The 18323-nt window shown below is 32.6% G+C and overlaps 1 protein-coding gene across 2 annotated transcripts in view; it reads left to right on the forward strand.

Moving 5' to 3' along the window:
• LOC127698470 (uncharacterized) overlaps nt 1-8336 on the forward strand; it is a 35888-nt gene extending 27552 nt beyond the window's left edge. For both annotated transcript variants that reach the window (XM_052201947.1, XM_052201948.1), the window contains exons 9-10: nt 3982-4107; nt 7021-8336. In XM_052201947.1, the coding sequence (XP_052057907.1) occupies nt 3982-4107; nt 7021-7964 (1070 nt within the window). In that variant the 3' untranslated portion in view covers nt 7965-8336. The remainder of the gene's footprint in view (nt 1-3981; nt 4108-7020) is intronic.
• The last annotated feature ends 9987 nt before the right edge of the window (nt 8337-18323 follow it).

Genomic DNA, 18323 nt, shown 5'->3' on the forward strand with positions numbered 1-18323 from the left:
CACCTCTCATACCAATAACACACATATTATATATATTGTGACTAAAATTTTCAAATTAGAACACGTGTTGAAAAATCTTAATATTGACCTTTTCAAATTAAATCACCCAATTGTAGCTGTGCCAGTTTCGCATTGATATAAGTGATGACCATCAAGTTGTTTACAACACGTATGTACGAGCTGTGTTAGCACTATATCCGACATAACGTGAACCTAAAACCATAAACTGGCAACACGACTTCGAAAAATTTATGGATTCAATCAAGAATTTTACTAGACAATGGTCATTACGTAAATAAGAAGGCTATTCTTAATCATATAATAGATCAAACATTGACAACAATACAAATCACATTGTGTATCAATATTTAATCAATCTAATTTGTAATGACAAAATTGATTCTCAAGTAATTCTATCTGGTTTCTTATTGAACGTGAATATTTTGTTCTCTGCTCCTCGGAGTAGACGCAGTCATAATCCTCGTCATTATACATGATTTACTCTATTTATGGCCGTCTGCCATTAACACAGAAGGCGTCGGGTATTTATTACATCCGCATAAAGCCATTTCACTGCCACTATCGAAACGCCACTCAGATGTAACAGAGAAAAGAGAAACTTTCCTTTGACAACACAGTTAATATACCTCTATACTACAAATATCCGTTTATTCCTGTCATCTCTTATCTCTCATCCTGCCTATGCCACATCTTTTGCAACTTAAATATTCAATTACATATGCGTGTTACAGGATCTCAATATTAACGACTTAATTCACGTCTGCCTTAAGCCGTTTTTGGCACAATTTTTCGAATTTTCCGTTTTTAATGCACTTAAACTTTGTATTGGATTTGGACTCCAAGCTGATTTTATTGGAGCTCGACTGCTGAGTGTTATGTAGACGAAACGCAAGTCTGGTGTACCAAATTTTATTTTTGATGAGGCTTTACAATCACTGGGTCGATGCCACTGCCGGGGGAAGTTTGACCAGTCCAGTAGTCAGCATACTATGTTGACATGAAACTTCATTTAAATGTTCATTTTCTATATATTTTCAGCTTATACTTTGAAATATTCGAAACTTCTTCTCTCAGGCATAGATACCTTCTTCTCTCAGGCAATGTTACCGCATTTATATTAGGACAACAGCATACAGGAGCTTCTAACGAAAAAGAATGAAATGAAGCTAGAATTGTCCTTTTATTTCTCGACGCGCTATTTAAATGGTGTTATCTAACTATATAATTCAAGCTTTGGTGACTTTATTTCACTTATTTAACCACTCAAAACTTGAGAAAAAGGATACCACAGATACAGTTAATTCTGAATCATTTCTAGAAATTGACAATGAGAGTCGGTTAAGAACAATACATTAAGTCCAAAAAGATGATTTTTTGAATTGTTAACTTTCCTTTTCTATGTAACAACATGTCAACAAGGCCTGCATACGGAATACATATCTCCCTGTTGATATGATATTCCAGAGCGTGCGTTTCCTTGATAGAGAACTGTTGCTTACAAGATGCATGATATCACTCCCGGGTTTTTCCAGGGGTTCGTGTTGCTGAGTTTTTAATTTTTTTGATGTAGTGTTTTGTAGACAGTTGTTTGTCTCTTCTCGTTTTTCGTTTTTTTTTTTGCAATGTTTTTTTGGTCTTCGACTTATGAGATTTGATATCCCTTTGATATCTTTCGCTTCTTTTTATATACACTGATTTTTAAAGGAATTAGGTATTAGAAATTAACTAACAATCATGACTCCTCTATATGTTTCTTTGGAATTTCAACTAAAGAGGAATAACTCGATTTGCCTTCGTTGAGCTGATTGATGTGTCTGTTGAATTATCCAGCAAACCTGTTTCAATGTTATTAACATTTTGAACCATATTTGGATGCTAAAAGTTCCATAAATCTGTCAAAGTGCATACGATCGAGATGTCTCTCAACTTTCAAAATCATTTGACTTATTTACTCTTTTTACCAGTATTCTTCTTCAAAGACTTTAAACAGATTGAAATAATTAGTCAGAATTTGTTTTAAAAAATAGTGGCCATCTTAGAAACATATGTTTTTTTTTGACAAAAATAAATCGTACTTGTAAAAACACTACTCTGACAAAAAGATTTCTGAAAGTGAAATCAAGATGTAAGATTGTTTTATAGACAACATATATGTTGCGTATGAAGAACGTGTTCTTCAATAGACAATTGACATTTCTTTCGGAACCAAATAAGTAAAATAACAAAAATACCGAACTCCAACTGTGCTCATCTTCTTGCCGACTTGTTTCTTTATTCGTATGAGACAGACTCTAAACAAAAGCTTTTCTGAACGAAAGAAAAGAAGCTAATATTTTCTTTAAAGGGGCATTAGCTACGAGATATAAAAAAAAATTAAAATATGATTTTTTTTGTTTAATCAATAATGAAAGTGAAAAAGTGAAATAATAATATACTTTTAGAAGCCAGTTTGGTTCAATTTTGTCAAAATAAGCTAAGAAACATCGCTGATCAACTATTCACTTGCAAGTGAAAAATTCGACCTCATTGAATCCGTATTCATGTGACCTTCAATTTAACCCCTTAGCTAGAGATGGGTTACGCATGAATTAGGCGTGATAAGTTATTAAAAGGAAAAGAATGTCAGCATTGAAAGTGAAACAAGGGTAAACCATTTGATTGACTGATTCGATCCATAAAAGCTCATTCTTATACAAAAAAATAAAAACACGATGATTAAGAATGTTCGCTCCTCTTGTTTTTTGAATTTTTGCCAGATATTCGGAATCCTCTGGTTTTATCCATGTAGAGCCATTAAAAATTTTGACCATTTACCCCTACTATTCTTTCTATACTTTGATTACATATAGTTTAAAATGTTATCTTTGAAAATCTTATAAAATCCTTGTTAGTTTTTCATCGTTTTTGAAGGAAAAAAGGTGCCAATGTTAAATGTATGAAAAATCTAGAGAGCACTATTTCCCGCCAAATTTTCAATTGCATATATCTCGAAAAGAAGCACACGGACCCTTCGTTTTTTTCTGCTGTTTTAGTTTCTTTATTTGTATACTATCAATTTATAACAGTCTTATAAAACGCTTGTTATTTTGAAACAGAGTAGCGAACTTTTAAACCTATAATATGAAATTAAACAGACATAAAAAATCCAATTGCACACGTTCGCTATCTATTTATATATATATTTATGTTTATATCGGGTTATATTAGCGTCGGCAGTCTTCGGAGGTTACTTCGATGGTAAATTAGATGGCGTCTAGACTAAAATACACACGAAATGCTGATACATATTATCGAGCCCATGCATTGTAAATTGTTTATTTTAGACTTTTTATAATTTGGATATACGTTTTAGTATGTTATAAGTCAAATATGAGAATTTGAGTCAAATAAGTGAACATCAATTTGACAGCTGATGCCTATAAAAGAATGTTTGTAACAACTCTTTTATACACAGATAACTTTGAAAACTTTCATGTATTAATATATTTAACGTTCAAATCTAACCAAAACGTAATTGCATTTGAATTTTTAGGGTTTTCAACAATAGACTGCGGATACCGTAAGGTCTGTAATATGTGCTTGACTAAATTTCCCTCAATAGCACGCTTAACGGGGTAAAGTACAGTAGATATCAAAGGGAACTCTGACAAAAAAGTATCCAAAAACCAATACCCAAGTTTGTACTTGCATGAGCAACACGACGGATGTGGATCAGGATCTGCCTACCCTTCTGGAGCACCTGAGATCAACCCCGATTTTTGGTATGTTTCCTGTTTCTCAGTCTTTGTTGTTTATGTTGTGTTTTGTAAACTGTTCTTAGTCTTTTGTCGTTTTATGTCATGGCATTGTCAGTTCTTTTTTTGACCGTATGTTTTGAGGTTATGATTTATACAGAGTATTGTTCTATCTGTAGTTTTATGAATGAGGCTTTAAACAGAGAAAAATATTGGTCTTTTGCAGATTTTTTGAATGGATATAAAGAGAAAAATGAGAATGATACCATGAACGACATACGTCCAACAGTAGAAGACCGCAAAGAAATTACTACAGAACTACCGAAAAAGTTCGTTGACGATAACTTAAAAGGTAATATGATTTATTACTTCATTGTTTTTAAATTGAAAAGAAAAACGTATTCGTATTATTCGAGTTACACCCGAAAGCATATCATGTAATGAACAAAGTTACATTACAGATTTCTTTAATCTATTTGATGTTAATATGATTATTAATAGCTATAATAGTAAACGAAGTATCGAGTGGTTAATCTACAGCGCTTCAATTTCTAAAGCACAAATCGTGATAAACGGGGTTTCCTTCAATATAATAGGGTAAGCATCTCCTGATACGCATGCATCATCAGCAATGCGAATCAACTCTCAGTTAATATAACAAAATAAGGAATAGGACACCCTCGGTTAATTTTCAGATCTAACGACTATTCTGGAATCCAAAGATCAAAAACCACGAAAGCTTTGTGAGTTGAGGGTCGAACAAATCGTATATGTCAACAATTTCATGATGGTGATTGTAAATCTTTTGAAGTGTCGTTTTGAGTTGGTCTTCCTCAGAAACCTACAGGAATAGTTTTTTTTTGGTCCTTAGTTCAACCCTGGAAAAAATGTAAAGTCTCAATGGAGACATTTTAGCACCCTACGATTGGTTAGATATTACACTCTTGAGAAATGAGAATTTGACAATTGGAACACTGTTATCATCCCGTTTGTCATAGATTCAATGTTGAAGTCGTCCGTCTGTGACAATATTAACGAAACAGGTCGAGTGATAAATCATGTCGGATTTCGGTAGGATCCTTATTTTAAATTCACTTATAGATATGAAATGCAAGCATTCACTGCAATATTGGTTATTGGGTGTTGATCGACCGCACATTATGGTAGATAGGGTGTCTTCCTCCATCTTGGATTTTGAAAAAGCAGATAACAATCGGTCTAGATCTTTAATGAAATGTGCAAATTTCGAGAGTAGTATGTAATTCATGCGTAAGACTTTTCATTTTAATATAGAAAATTATGTGTTTTATCATATTTACGGCTGTATTTTACAAAAATCAGATTATGTTTGTTTTATTCATTTTTTAAAAATTTTGCCATATATGGGTAGATAACTCAGATACAAGGGGAGATAACTCGATTAAGTAATTTTTGTAATAGAATGTGTTGTGAATTTACCTATTTTATTATGTAGCAAGAAAACGAGTCCCGTGACCCCGTTATTTCTTTTTCTTATCTGAAAGCATATTATTAGAGCTATATTCTCATATTTTATCTTATAATTCTATGGTGTAGTTTTCTTTTTATCACCCAAATTTGAGATTTCCATGCATAATCTATACAAAATTTGACAATTTTGCTCAACCCGTAGCGTGGAAAAAAGCACGGTGACCCATACTTTTTATTATATTTTTGAAAAAAGCATGATATAAACCACATTTTGACAAATTATCAAAAAATTCTATGGATTTAAATGAAGACCCCCCATCTACCTTAAAGTAGGAATAACCATTCTTAATATCAAATGTCCTGCTATTGTCCCTCAATTTATTTTTCAATGAATTTGGAGGTATATACTCAGTACTCAGTAAAATGAAAAATAATATAAAAATTGAATGATCTCTTATGAAAGTATATTCGGAATGAAAGCAAGTGACCATAACACAGTGCATGAAGTACGGAAATATATACTTCACAAAATAATGATCTATTACATACCATATGATGATATCTCATTGACATGTTTCTCATTTCTATTAATTATTTTTATTGCAATGTATCAGGTCTACTAATTGTTCAACTCGGAAGAATGTAATTGGTATTGAAGCCAATAAAACATCATTATCTGTATGAATTCAGCTCATATTGTAAATATCATAATATAATCCAGCAAATAGATAAGAATTAATTAAAAGACATTAGATGCGTATCAAACTTCATTTATATATACCAATAAAGATATATTTAACCATAAACTGCTTAAATAGATACCAATAAAGATATATTTAACCATAAACTGCTTAATACGAAAAAAATAAAAACGGGAATAAACATACACAAAACAACAAACAGAAAATGTAATGTTATTACTACCATTAGAGCGATACCTCTGATTGTGACCTGTTAGTCCATTAGGGCATCACCAGTCCAGTTGCCAGTACTTCGGTACTGGAAAGACAATTGTGTTATTGAAATTAGCTGTTACAAAATTTTGGAAATTATTTTAAAGTAAATAATATATTTGCCCCATGGAAAGCTCCGAAACCTCACCGCACGTGCTTTGTCTTCGACTTATGAGTTTTAATGTCCTTTTGGTATCCTTCGCCTCTCATGTACGCCAGATGCCCGTTTCGTCTACAAAAGACTCATCAGTGAAGTTCGAATCAAAAACTTAAAAAAGAAGGGACTTTTGTTGTCGAAATGCATATCTGGTGCAGTAAAATTAACGTTTTTACCTCTACTGGGTCGATACCCCTGCTGGTAGATGTTAGTCCCCGATGACATCTCCAGCCCAGTAGTCAGTTCTTAGGTACTGGCATGAAAATAAAGTTATGAAGTGGTTTTTATTAAAACATTTAATTAAGGAATATATCTTCCTCATGCAAAGCTCTGATTCCTTGTCTGTCTTTGGTTATACTTTTTGTCCTTTTTGGTTTTATAAGTTCTTGAATTTTTTATTACGTTTTGGATTTTCAAATATTTAGGCATCACTGAAGAGACATTGTTGTCGAAATGCGCAACTGATGTAGTAAAATTGGTAAGTTAAATGTTATTTTATGCAATAAACAAATCTTTTTACAGAGACTATGGATAAGGAAATTTGTATAACAGAATCTCGTATTAGCTTTGGTATATATAAAGCTTAGTGCATTTAACGATAGAAATAGAAACAGTACTTGTGAATTTACAACTTGTATATTAGTGCAGTCAAAACTTTAACTTCGTTTAGTCAGTGCATTTAAAGTTGATATTATTTGCCTTTTAGCTTATGATTACTTTTCAATCCACTGTGACCACACAATCTGCCAATTTTATGATGGAAATGAATTACAAAGCGGGTTTAACGAGAAACCACGAATATTAGACATGTGTTTTGTTAACCTTCACAAGAAAATTTACATCGTCTACATAGATGCTGATAACAAGAGGATTGTAATTCGAGATATATCAAATAACTCTGGACTAAAAGAGAAAAGACTTCCTCTAGAACCTAATAGGTTGGCTAAAATAGATAATAATACAATCGGGGTAATTTATAAAAAGAAATTTGACATTCTGATTTTTGATGTTAACAACATGAAAGATATAATTACTCATTCTGTAACACAGGGTGGTATTATGGATTCAAAAAGTGGTATACAGGGAATTCTTGCTTTATCTGAAACTGAATTTATTTTGTCAGATAAAATTCATCTTTATCGTTGTAAGTTGGAAACAGGAAAGACAGATGCAGTGGTGACTAAGTTTGCACCATCAGTACATGAATTTGATACAGCCCGTCGACTTACTCATGTAACCCTTTCTCAGAACAAATGTCAGGATGTCATTTTCATTGCTGATGAAAATGATAAGAAATTGACTAGCATTGGTAGAAAAACGGGACAGTACATTAAAGAGCATGAAGGTCAAAATCGAGGACTCCAAAATGTTCGTGCAATAGGAGCTACCGAAAACAGAGTTTATGCAGCAACAAGTGCTGGCATCTCGGTATTTTCTCATAATGAAGGTACTTTTACAAAATTTGAAAATCAATGTTACAATAGTGCGGATTATAGAATGCTTTTGGATTATAAGTACCACGTAGAACATACAAGAAGTTTATGTATTCATTTGGATAAAGGATATATTTACATTGGCTTGTCATGTGTGATTAAACAAAACGATGTAATAGTTATATTTAGATTCAAACCAAATGATACTTTCGAATAGACTTCCACAAATCCACACGACCACAATAATTTGTGCAGTGCTTATTTTGTATGTATTTCATATATACGTTTATTCATGCTTTTTGTTTTGCAATGAGTGTGGTCGGTTTCTCTTACACTTATAAATTTTAAGTGGTATTTTTTTTGGTATCCTCTGCACCTATATTTTTAACATCTATTAATTGATTTATTTTTGAGTGTAGTCTAATAACAAAAATAAAATCTCCAAAGAAACCAGGCTCTAATGCACTTGGAATACTCCTATTCAGAAGTAACATGATATGAATTTGTATCGTGTACACACCATTCTAATGCAATTATTTTGTATCAATGGTTCTGATTGGATGACAATAAGCGTAAAATTCTCTATCTACCTGTAACACGTTCTCATCTAAAATTAGAAATTCTCATATGCCACTTAACTGATTTTTGTGTGAAAAAGCTACATCTTTTGGGGTGATTGATATATTTCGCGTTAAAAAGTCACTGTATAGCATTATTTATATTTGTCTGTCATTTTTTTGCAAGATTTGTGGTCTTTTTTTGTAAATGCGAATCCAAAACTTCATCATTTTATCATAAACCTTTTTCATAGGATGCTAGAATGAACTATTTCAACACCCAGGAAATAGTTGAAGCAAATAAACCTTAAAAAATTACTCATTCTGCATTTTTGTTATACTTTTATGCCATTTTTGAAATATATACATAACATAGCATTTGCCCATCTTTATTTCAGATGTTTCAATGAAAAGTATGCTAAATTCAGTCTTTTTTCTCTTACTTGTATTTGTCAGGTATGTATGCCTGCATACCGACCTGGTGTATGCTAAACTCTCACTCTATGTGTATACTAGAATTTGTCAGGTCGGTATGCCAGCATACCGACCTGGTGTATGCTAAACTCTCACTCTATGCATATACTAGTATTTGTCAGGTCTGTATGCCAGCATACCGACCTGATGTATGCTAAACTCTCACTGTATGTGTATACTAGTATTTGTCAGGTCTGTATGCCAGCATACTGACCTGGTGTATGCTAAACTCTCACTGTATGCGTATACTAGTATTTGTCAGATCTGTATGCCTGCATACCGACCTGGCGTATGCTAAACTCTCACTCTCTGCGTATACTAGTATTTGTCAGGTCTGTATGCCTGCATATAAATCTGGTGTATTTAGTACCTTCACAATATTTATTTTGGCATAGTTTAGGTCTGTATGCCTGCATACGAACGTGGGGTATGTAGACATAAATTATTATTTATTTTGGCATTTTTCAGTCAGGTATGCCTGCATGGATTCTAAAATCTTATTCTGGATACATGTTTGTAGTGGCAAGTCTGTATGCCTGAATGCTAAGCATTTACTGTGTAGTAACATTTCTTATTTACTTATGTCTGCATAACCAACCCCCCATCAAAAATAAGGAGATGTGTATGATTGTGAAAGAGACATATCTCCATCAAGGGCCGAATTACATGGATGTAAGGGATGACTTATGTATAGCCTTCAACTTCGTTTGAATTTGAAAGAAAGCTCTCAATTCTTAACTGCAACACTCAGGGGTTTATACCTGTATTTCAACCCGCTTTGCCATAAACTCTTGTGAAAAAATGGAATTCATAGGTATACCGACCTATAAAAGGACCCCACTGGAAATAAGTTTCAATAACTTATGTGGGTCATCCTAAGGTATTAGGCTACAGAGAAAATCTAGTCAACTTAAATTTCACTCATTTTTTTAATCTAGTCTATTCATATTATCAAAATATCATGACAATTTTCATAATTTTATTTTTTGAATTATAATTTTTAGTAAACATGTAAATCATTTTAGTGTCTATGTCTAGTGCTATATCCGTGTCATTGTAATTTAATGTATCTGTATTCTGTCAAATTCATGCCTTTTATCTTGAATATATATATATATATATATATATATATATATATAGTCCTATACACATTTGAACGTGAAAGTTTGCATATTTGTTTGACATTTTCAGTTCACGGTATTCCTGCATACATTACCGGTGTACGGTGAACGCTTATTTTTTTTACTTGAATATATACAAGATTTGATTGCCTGTATACCCACCTATGTTCTATTGAATTATAGTTTTACATACATTTTAGTATTGTCAAACCAAGCTGGTGTTCAATGAGCTAGTGTAATTGTGTAGGGTTTGCCTCCAGTATAAAATTTCAGCATATTTGGTGGAACTTATTGGATATTTAGCAAACTGAACGGTTTGCATTCTAACCAGCCGTATGTTGTACTCATATTTTAAATTGTAAAACTATTCTTTTTCATCATGCTCTAAGTTAATAACTTCAACTGATGGATAGAAAATGGAACGGTCTTAAAATCTGATATAGATGGCAATATGCATATTAAATAGATAGCGATACAGCAAAGTTTTTAAGTCATTGTGTTTGCATCTCTGCCTGTCAACATGCTGTATGACAAAGTTCTTGTTTGGTATTTTTTTAAATGCTTTTAGGGGGGATGTCTGTATACAATTTGCTGTTAAAAGATGTATGCCAAACATGCATGTATTTTAATTATCGGTAATTTAAACAATTTGCAATGATCTGTCTTGACTGCATATCATAAGTCGATATCATCCTGGACTGGCTCAGATATGAAAATTACAGTGAATTTATAGTATTATACTATGGTAAAAATTGGGTATACTGGCATATACACTGGAGTTATGAAAATGAATCCTTCAATCAGGAAAGCCAAAGAATTGATGCTTTTTCTAGGTGTCGTCCTTTTCTAGTGAAGCCATTTTTACTTTATTAGCAGGAACAGTAAAAGGTCAGGTGCTGTTCATTGGTGTCGTAATTTTCCAGGAAGGCATTGGTTTAACCTATCCAGTCACTAAGAAGTGTTACAATTCAATTCATAAGCAACACATAAATAGTTACATGAAAGGTATAGCCACTGTTTGAAAAATTCTGAAACGAGAAATGGAAACTACATATTATATACATAAATATATATATGTAAATATTATACACTTCATAACTTTAATATTATCACAATTACTGATTTTAGAATTTATTGAACTAAGGGTTCTTCGTGGTTGAATTGAAGTCGTTCCCTTGAAAGTTTTTTTTTTGCCATGCATCTGATTGAAGATCAATGAAATCTGTCATTTCCTTAATAACATTCATTTTTTCCAATTTGAACACTCTTGAAATGTGCTGTTAAGATCCATTCGCAATAAATGTATGTTTAATTTGCTTGAATTACTTCTGTTTTGTTTTTTATTGCTCACTAAATTTCAAAAGTTTTCTGTCTGTCTTTCGATTTTGTTGATAGTTTTTCATAAATTACCCTGTTACAGTAACATCTTCTTACATACACACACCACAGAATGCTGCATGATCATGTGACAAATGTACAGTTTTCCCAAACAAGGAGAACATCATACAATTAACCTCCTTGTAAAAATAAGGAGATGTGGGATGATTGTATATGAGACAACTGTCCACCAAAGTCCAAATGAAGTGGATGTAAGCAAGTATAGGCCGTACAGACTTCAACAATGAGAAAAACCAATACCGTATAGTCAGATGATAAAATGCCCCAACATGAAAAATAAGAAACAATGCAATTGAGAAAACAAACGACCTAATTTATAGCAAAACAATTTACGAAAAAAAAATACAACATACATGAACCAATGACAACTTCAACTACAGGCTCCTGACAGCAGACAGGCACATAAAGACTAGTGTGGCCGCTTTTAACATATGAGCGCTCATCCCTTGCCCTTACCTGGGACAGTTGTTTCCCTAAGATTTTTTTAGAATAAGAACTAAATCGAATGGGTTAACTGAAGGGCATTGGTCATGCATTTTGAAAATCTGGATAGGGGCTGAATTTCAATTTAAAAAAAAGCCGGGAGACTTAACTCAGTAGCAGATCCAGAAGTTCCATAAGGGGGGATGGGGGTAGGCACTGACTGCCTTAGAGATGGACCGCTCTAGTCATGCTTCCCTCAATAATCAACCAAATTTCCCCCACAAAGCACCCCCTAAATCCGCCTCTGTAACTAATGCAAGGATACATCACTGTGGATGTACACCTAATCGTATTTCCCATTCACTTTTTTCTCTAAATCACCGAGTAAATGCTTTCAAGGGGGTGGGGGTAGTCCAAATACTTATGACATCTTGCAAGGCTATTTTTTTTGGGGGGGGCTTCGTGATTCTTGATTTTTTTATACAATGTAGGTTTACTTACCGTAAATGTACTAATATTCTGTTTTGCTTCTGGTATATTAAAATTTAGATAATAGAGCGTACTTTTAAATGAATTGTCCATTTTCTTCTCCATGACGGGAACTCCTTCATTGATCATGCTCATTGTTTACATTTAGAAATGACGTCATATAGGAGCGCGTGACATAAGGGGTTATTAGTGGTCATTCAACGCAGATAAATAGTCCACTTGTTCTTTGACTTTTTATCAATTACCAATACAAAGTATAAAAAAAACTATTTTGTTTTGTAATCAATTGCTATTATTTTAATTAAGTGTACTGGTAAATGTAACTTGCGTAAGTCAAGGCCCTCATTGTGCTCCGTCTGTAATTCCCTCCGCCTTACGTCACAAGGTCCCTGACGTCATTTAAAAGTTTGTCAACAACTTGGAACCTTGTACAAATTATGATCGCCTCATTTTTCCGTAATTTTAATTTGCAAAAAACAAAACGGATAACTTAATTGCATGTCAATAAAGTGATTATAGTCGTGGAACTTGAGAATCGGTTTTCATTTTTAGATTTACAACAGTAAACGCCGTAGTACCGGTTTGCCTTGCAATTTAACGCTTTTCTGTTTTCCTATCGGGAGAAAATATAGAGGTCAGTCGTAGACTTGTAGTTTAAAAACAAATAAATCATCGAAATCGGTGTTAAAACACAACTACTGAAGTAAAGGATTTTGGCAACACCATGTTTGTATGCTCTACTGATTCATATGCATTACATTGAAGATTCTGGAAACACCCAGGTGCGTATGCTAGCATACAGACCTGCGAAATACAACATTTGATTCAATATTGGCCGTTCTGCATACACCAGGTTCGTATGCAGGCATACAGACCTGAGAAATGCAATGTATAAATTAAATGTAGACTTTAGCATACACCAGGTTCGTATGCTGGCATATAGGCCTGAGAAATGCAAGTTAATTTATTAAAATTCAGTTGAGCATTCACCAGGTGTTCAATATGCCATATTCTCGATTTTCAAGTGTTTGATAAAAAGAAAAACGTGTTTTCCTTTATTTTTCTCGTTTTTGCATACGTTTGTATTATGAGCAATAATTCGACCTATTTGAGTACGAATTATGGCAAATGACCGTGAATGAGAATTTTAAATTTTAGATGAGAACGTGTTCTGTATGTAACTAAGGAAGCCAACAATTTGAATACCGGAATGTATACACCTTATCGCTAATCCCGCTTGACCCCAGAATCAGTCCCGCTCGAACTTTTGACGTCATACAACAATCACTTTTCCATTGTGGCGTCAGATATTTTCTATTATGACGTCAAAATTTTACGGGAACTTGTGTGATGTCCAGTAATGGCGGACAAATAGCGATAAGGTGTATTGACATGCAATTTATCCAATAACAAGAAAAAAACTCACATACCTAGAAATCTTCTCTTTATCAAATTTTATTACATTCTGAGACGGACAAAAAGCCAGAAAACGCCCGGTGTTTACGTTTGATGCCGGTAGCATACCTATTGACGTCACCTAGTTTATGCGCCAAAGAAGATAACATCATTTCGCGGAATTTTCGTTTAATGAAAATTTTACAAATAATGACTGAAATTGATTAAGGATGTTCGCTACTCTGTTTCAAAATAACAAGCTTTTAAAAAGTCTGTTATAAATGGATAGTATATATATAAAGAAACTAAAAAAGCAGGAAAAAATGAAGGGTCAGTGTGCTTGTTTTCGAGATATAAGCTATTGAAAATTTGGCGGGAAATGATTCTCTCTAGATTTTTCATACATTTTACATTGGCACCTTTTTTCTTTCAAAAACTATGAAAATATAACAAGGATTTTATAAGATTTTCAAATATGGCTTTGAAAATTATATGGTATAATATTATGAAAAGAAAAGTAGGGGTAAGCGGACAAAATTTTTAATGGCATTACATGTATAAAACCAGAGGATTCCGTATATCTGGCAAAATTTCAGAAACAGGAGTAGCGAACATCCTTAAGTTGTTTAATTTGTATTAGAATAGAGACAGCTGTATTGTATTTGAAGCTTTGCGGACGTCCATCGGTTGTTTAACTGTCGCGAATTTAGTTTTCCTGGCGACGTGTAACGTAGTATCGAATCCTTCAAAAAAGTTGTCAAGGTTCAATGAAAATCATCGTTTTAAAAAAATTGCATCATCTCTAAATTATAATGCAATTTTTTGAAGGATTAGATTCTACGTTCTACCAGTCCGTAACTAAGGAAAGCCACCATTTTGAGTTCCGAATTTTTTGGATGTGTTATTTCTCAAAAAATAAATCAAAAAGTCACATTTTGTGCCTCAAAATCATCTTTTTGACAATATTTAAACCATTCAAAAGCGCACGAAAAGTATTAATACGTCTATAGTTTAGTGTTTATGTTTGACATTGCGAGTATACCTATAACGTCACATCGTTTAGATGCCAAAGACGATGTAACAGTTTCGCGGACTTTTCTTTGAAGGCATTTTTAAGCCAAAATATTTATTGAAATGGAATTTATTTTAAGATGTGGCATTTTTAGAATGGAGATAATTGTATTGTATTTTATGATGGTTTGTGTGGTTAGTTGTACTGTCCAATGTTGTTGGCATATTTTAATATATGGCATTAGATTAGAAATTACTGTATTGTATTTGTTTGTGGACACGTTGCTAGAAAAACTTAATTTGCGACAGCTAGGTAAACTCATTTTGCGACAGTAATATCTACGTTTCAAGAAGGCCAAGCTTAAAATACAATACAGTTATCTCCATTCTAATGCTACATATGATGAAACTGTTTAACGATATTACAAATTATAATGTTTAAATGAAACTGATATCAAAAGCATATGAAATCATGCACTAAATAGAATTTATTTATCACATTCACATACCTATTTTGCTCGGCTTCATTGACAAAACACTTGTCTTCGTAACTTCGTCTTCACGTTGAGCGATTGTGTAAATCATCATAAAAACGTATCAAATCTACAATGCTTAAAATTAAGTACTCCAGAAGCGCGTTTAGTCTGCATAAGACTCATCAGTGGCGCTTGAATCAAAACAGTTCATGTTCAAGTACAATTACCTTTTAAAACAAATCAACAAGAATTTCCATTTTGGAGTAGAGCAGAATACACCAATACAAGTACATTTTCCATCAAATGGCAATCTGTCTTAGTCAGCTTGAATAAACTTCCTAGCAAGAAATACATACGGCAATCTGTCTTAGTCAATGTGAATAAACTTCCTAGCAAGAAATACATACGGTTCATTCAAAATATAAATGTTTGAATTTCCACTTAGGGATATAATGCGAATTAATAAATGTTGTATCTGTACATTTTGTAGTAGAATACTTGTATCAGAATACAATGCGATTTTAGCATCATCACACATTACAATGATTACTATATTTACCAGGCGGAAACCCAGTTGAAATAGAACAAAAGAATCGAAGCTCTTTGTTAGAGAAGGCGATAAATGCTTACTGTAATGTTTACTATAGTAACAAAATTTTTAAAAGTTAATAGAAACAAATAAAATGACAGTTTTCGGCTAAATTACGAAGTATTTTATCATAAAAACACAATTTGCATAAGTTTTCAATTTATCTATTACATAATTAAGCAGAACAATTAGATATCAAGTCGACGACATGGGTGTCTATTCAGTTGGATCTAAAAAATGCATAACCTCCGATTTTTATTTTTTTTTACCACGGACGGAGAACATATCAATCTATTTGTTCCTTAATTTTCGTTTCTGCCCTTCCATTATGTAACTCAAGAAAAAATTCAAAAAAATGGGTAACAATTGCACCGAAAAGATAAAATCGAGTGCACCTTTTTATGTTAGGGCGTGTTTGAGTTAAATATTTTGTCTTGAAAACGTATAAAGCAAGAGTATTTGATACATCATCTCGCTTCAGATTCTATTATTTTTATATATCAAAGCTGCAGGTTGACTTTATAACATCGAAAGTTCACAGTACTAAAAAATTAGATATATGGGTCAAGTGAAATACCTTTCTAATGAATCACAAAAAACAGAGTAGGTGTGTTCGAATAGCAAACTTTTACTAAAAGTACTTGACGACTGACTTTTAAGTTGGATCTTAAAAATGCATTTCTTCGAAAAAACTTCATTTTTTGTGTGTGATAATTAGGGTTTATAGTCTTCAACCACTGAAATTTTTTTTAAATGTTTATGAATTTCCGAAAATTCCACCTGACAACCGATCCGACAATAGTTTTTAGTTGACTGAATGCAGACAAGTACATTAACTGATGCTCATTAGCTAGTAGATACATTTGTCTTTTAAAATACACCTGGCATATAAGGATCGTGATGGTGCTATGTGGACAAATTTATCGGTTTTCAAGAGCTAAATTGGAGGCGCTTCATCCCTACAATGGCTTCCATTTTTACGATTGTAAAAATGAACTTGCGTAATGGGGAGATACTTTTGACGAAGTAGAATCCTGACTGTTACAGTATTCTCTTTTTACAATATAAAATTCACAGTATTGTTTATGTGATGGAAAAACACACTCTATCGAATCATTATTTCCTAATTTAAAGTTTCATTCAACTGTTTTTGAAAGTCATTGTAAGTACTGTCTTTGTTTTATATGTTTTTGAGGTGTATAAACGTATAATTTAATTTTCTAATTGTAGAATTTTAAAATCTGCATAAAAAAAATTAGAATGGCAACAAAAGCTGTGTTCTTAAATTTATAATATTTTACAAAATCAAAAATTGTTTTAGAAATACAAAGCTAATAAAAGTATAAAACGGTAATTGTTTCCACTCAAACTTTTTATTCTTGATTGCCCCCTTATGATTTGATTATTTGCTAGCAAATTAATGGATATAAGATTACATCCTTTTTTTGTATGAGTATTCTACCCTAGTAAGTTCACATGTCAATTGATTTACCATTTGTTATATTAATCTTTTTATTCATGGTTATATGTCTCTAAGCACATCGGTTTTTATCCTAGCACATCATTATATGCGTTACGCAATTTCAATTTTGGATAAAGTCTCCTGTTTAGATTTGTTTTTTATTGTAGTGTTTTGATTGTTTAGATTTTGTTTGTTTTTTGTTTTGGAAAAGGGGGGGGGGGATTCTGCTCAAGAACATACATCCCTTATCATTCTAGTCGTTTTTGATTATGAATCAAAACTAACTGTTGTTATTGTATATGTTTTGTTAGACTTAAAAAATAAAACCTTTCTCCCAATATACTAGTTAATTGTAATTATTACATGTAAAAAATATGCAATTAGAAACAAGTAAGTTAGTTCAAATAGTTTTATTTACTTTTACTAATAACTAATAGATTCGCATGGTGATTGATGTATGCATAGCAGGAGACGTTTACCATGTTGACACACCCGGTATCCCTCCTTTTAGAGTTCATATGATTCCCTCAGTTTTCGTTTGTAACATTGATTTGTCTATTTTACTTCGATTTACGAGATTTGAACATCGGTAAACTTGCGCTTTAATTGATACATGATTATTTCTTATTTTTAATGTTAGATCAAACTTGCGCTATGTTTTTAATTTTTTTTTTTCGCAAAGGCATAGATGACCTTAGCCGTATTTGGCCCAACCTTTTTGGGAATATTTAGTTTTCAATGCTTTACAACTTCGTTTTTGATTTTGACTTCAAACGTTTTTTATTCAAGTGTCACTGATGAGTCCTATGTAGACGAAATGGCGTACAAAATTATAAGCTTTGTATCTTTGATTATTATTTCCAGAATTGTCTAAATGAAATCCGTTCCATGTTACGATTGAGGACTTTTAGCTGAGAACTTTAAGCATGTCTTTTGAAATTGCTAATTAGAAGAGTCCTATCTATCTGAAATAATGCCTTTTCATTCAAAGTCCATCCTTCTTTTGATGTTAAAATGAGGCGGAAGATACCAAACGGAGAATCAAAAATTTTATAAAAATTCGAGAGACCGACAAAATCATGGCAAAAAAGATGACGAAAAGACAAATAAATGTTCTCAAAACAGTACATAAAAAGCAAAGGCTGATCACCAGGAACCCTTACAAAAAATCGCGACGATCT

This window comes from Mytilus californianus, unplaced genomic scaffold (genome assembly GCF_021869535.1).
Source record: "Mytilus californianus isolate M0D057914Y unplaced genomic scaffold, xbMytCali1.0.p SCAF_4, whole genome shotgun sequence".
Classification (NCBI taxonomy): domain Eukaryota; kingdom Metazoa; phylum Mollusca; class Bivalvia; order Mytilida; family Mytilidae; genus Mytilus; species Mytilus californianus.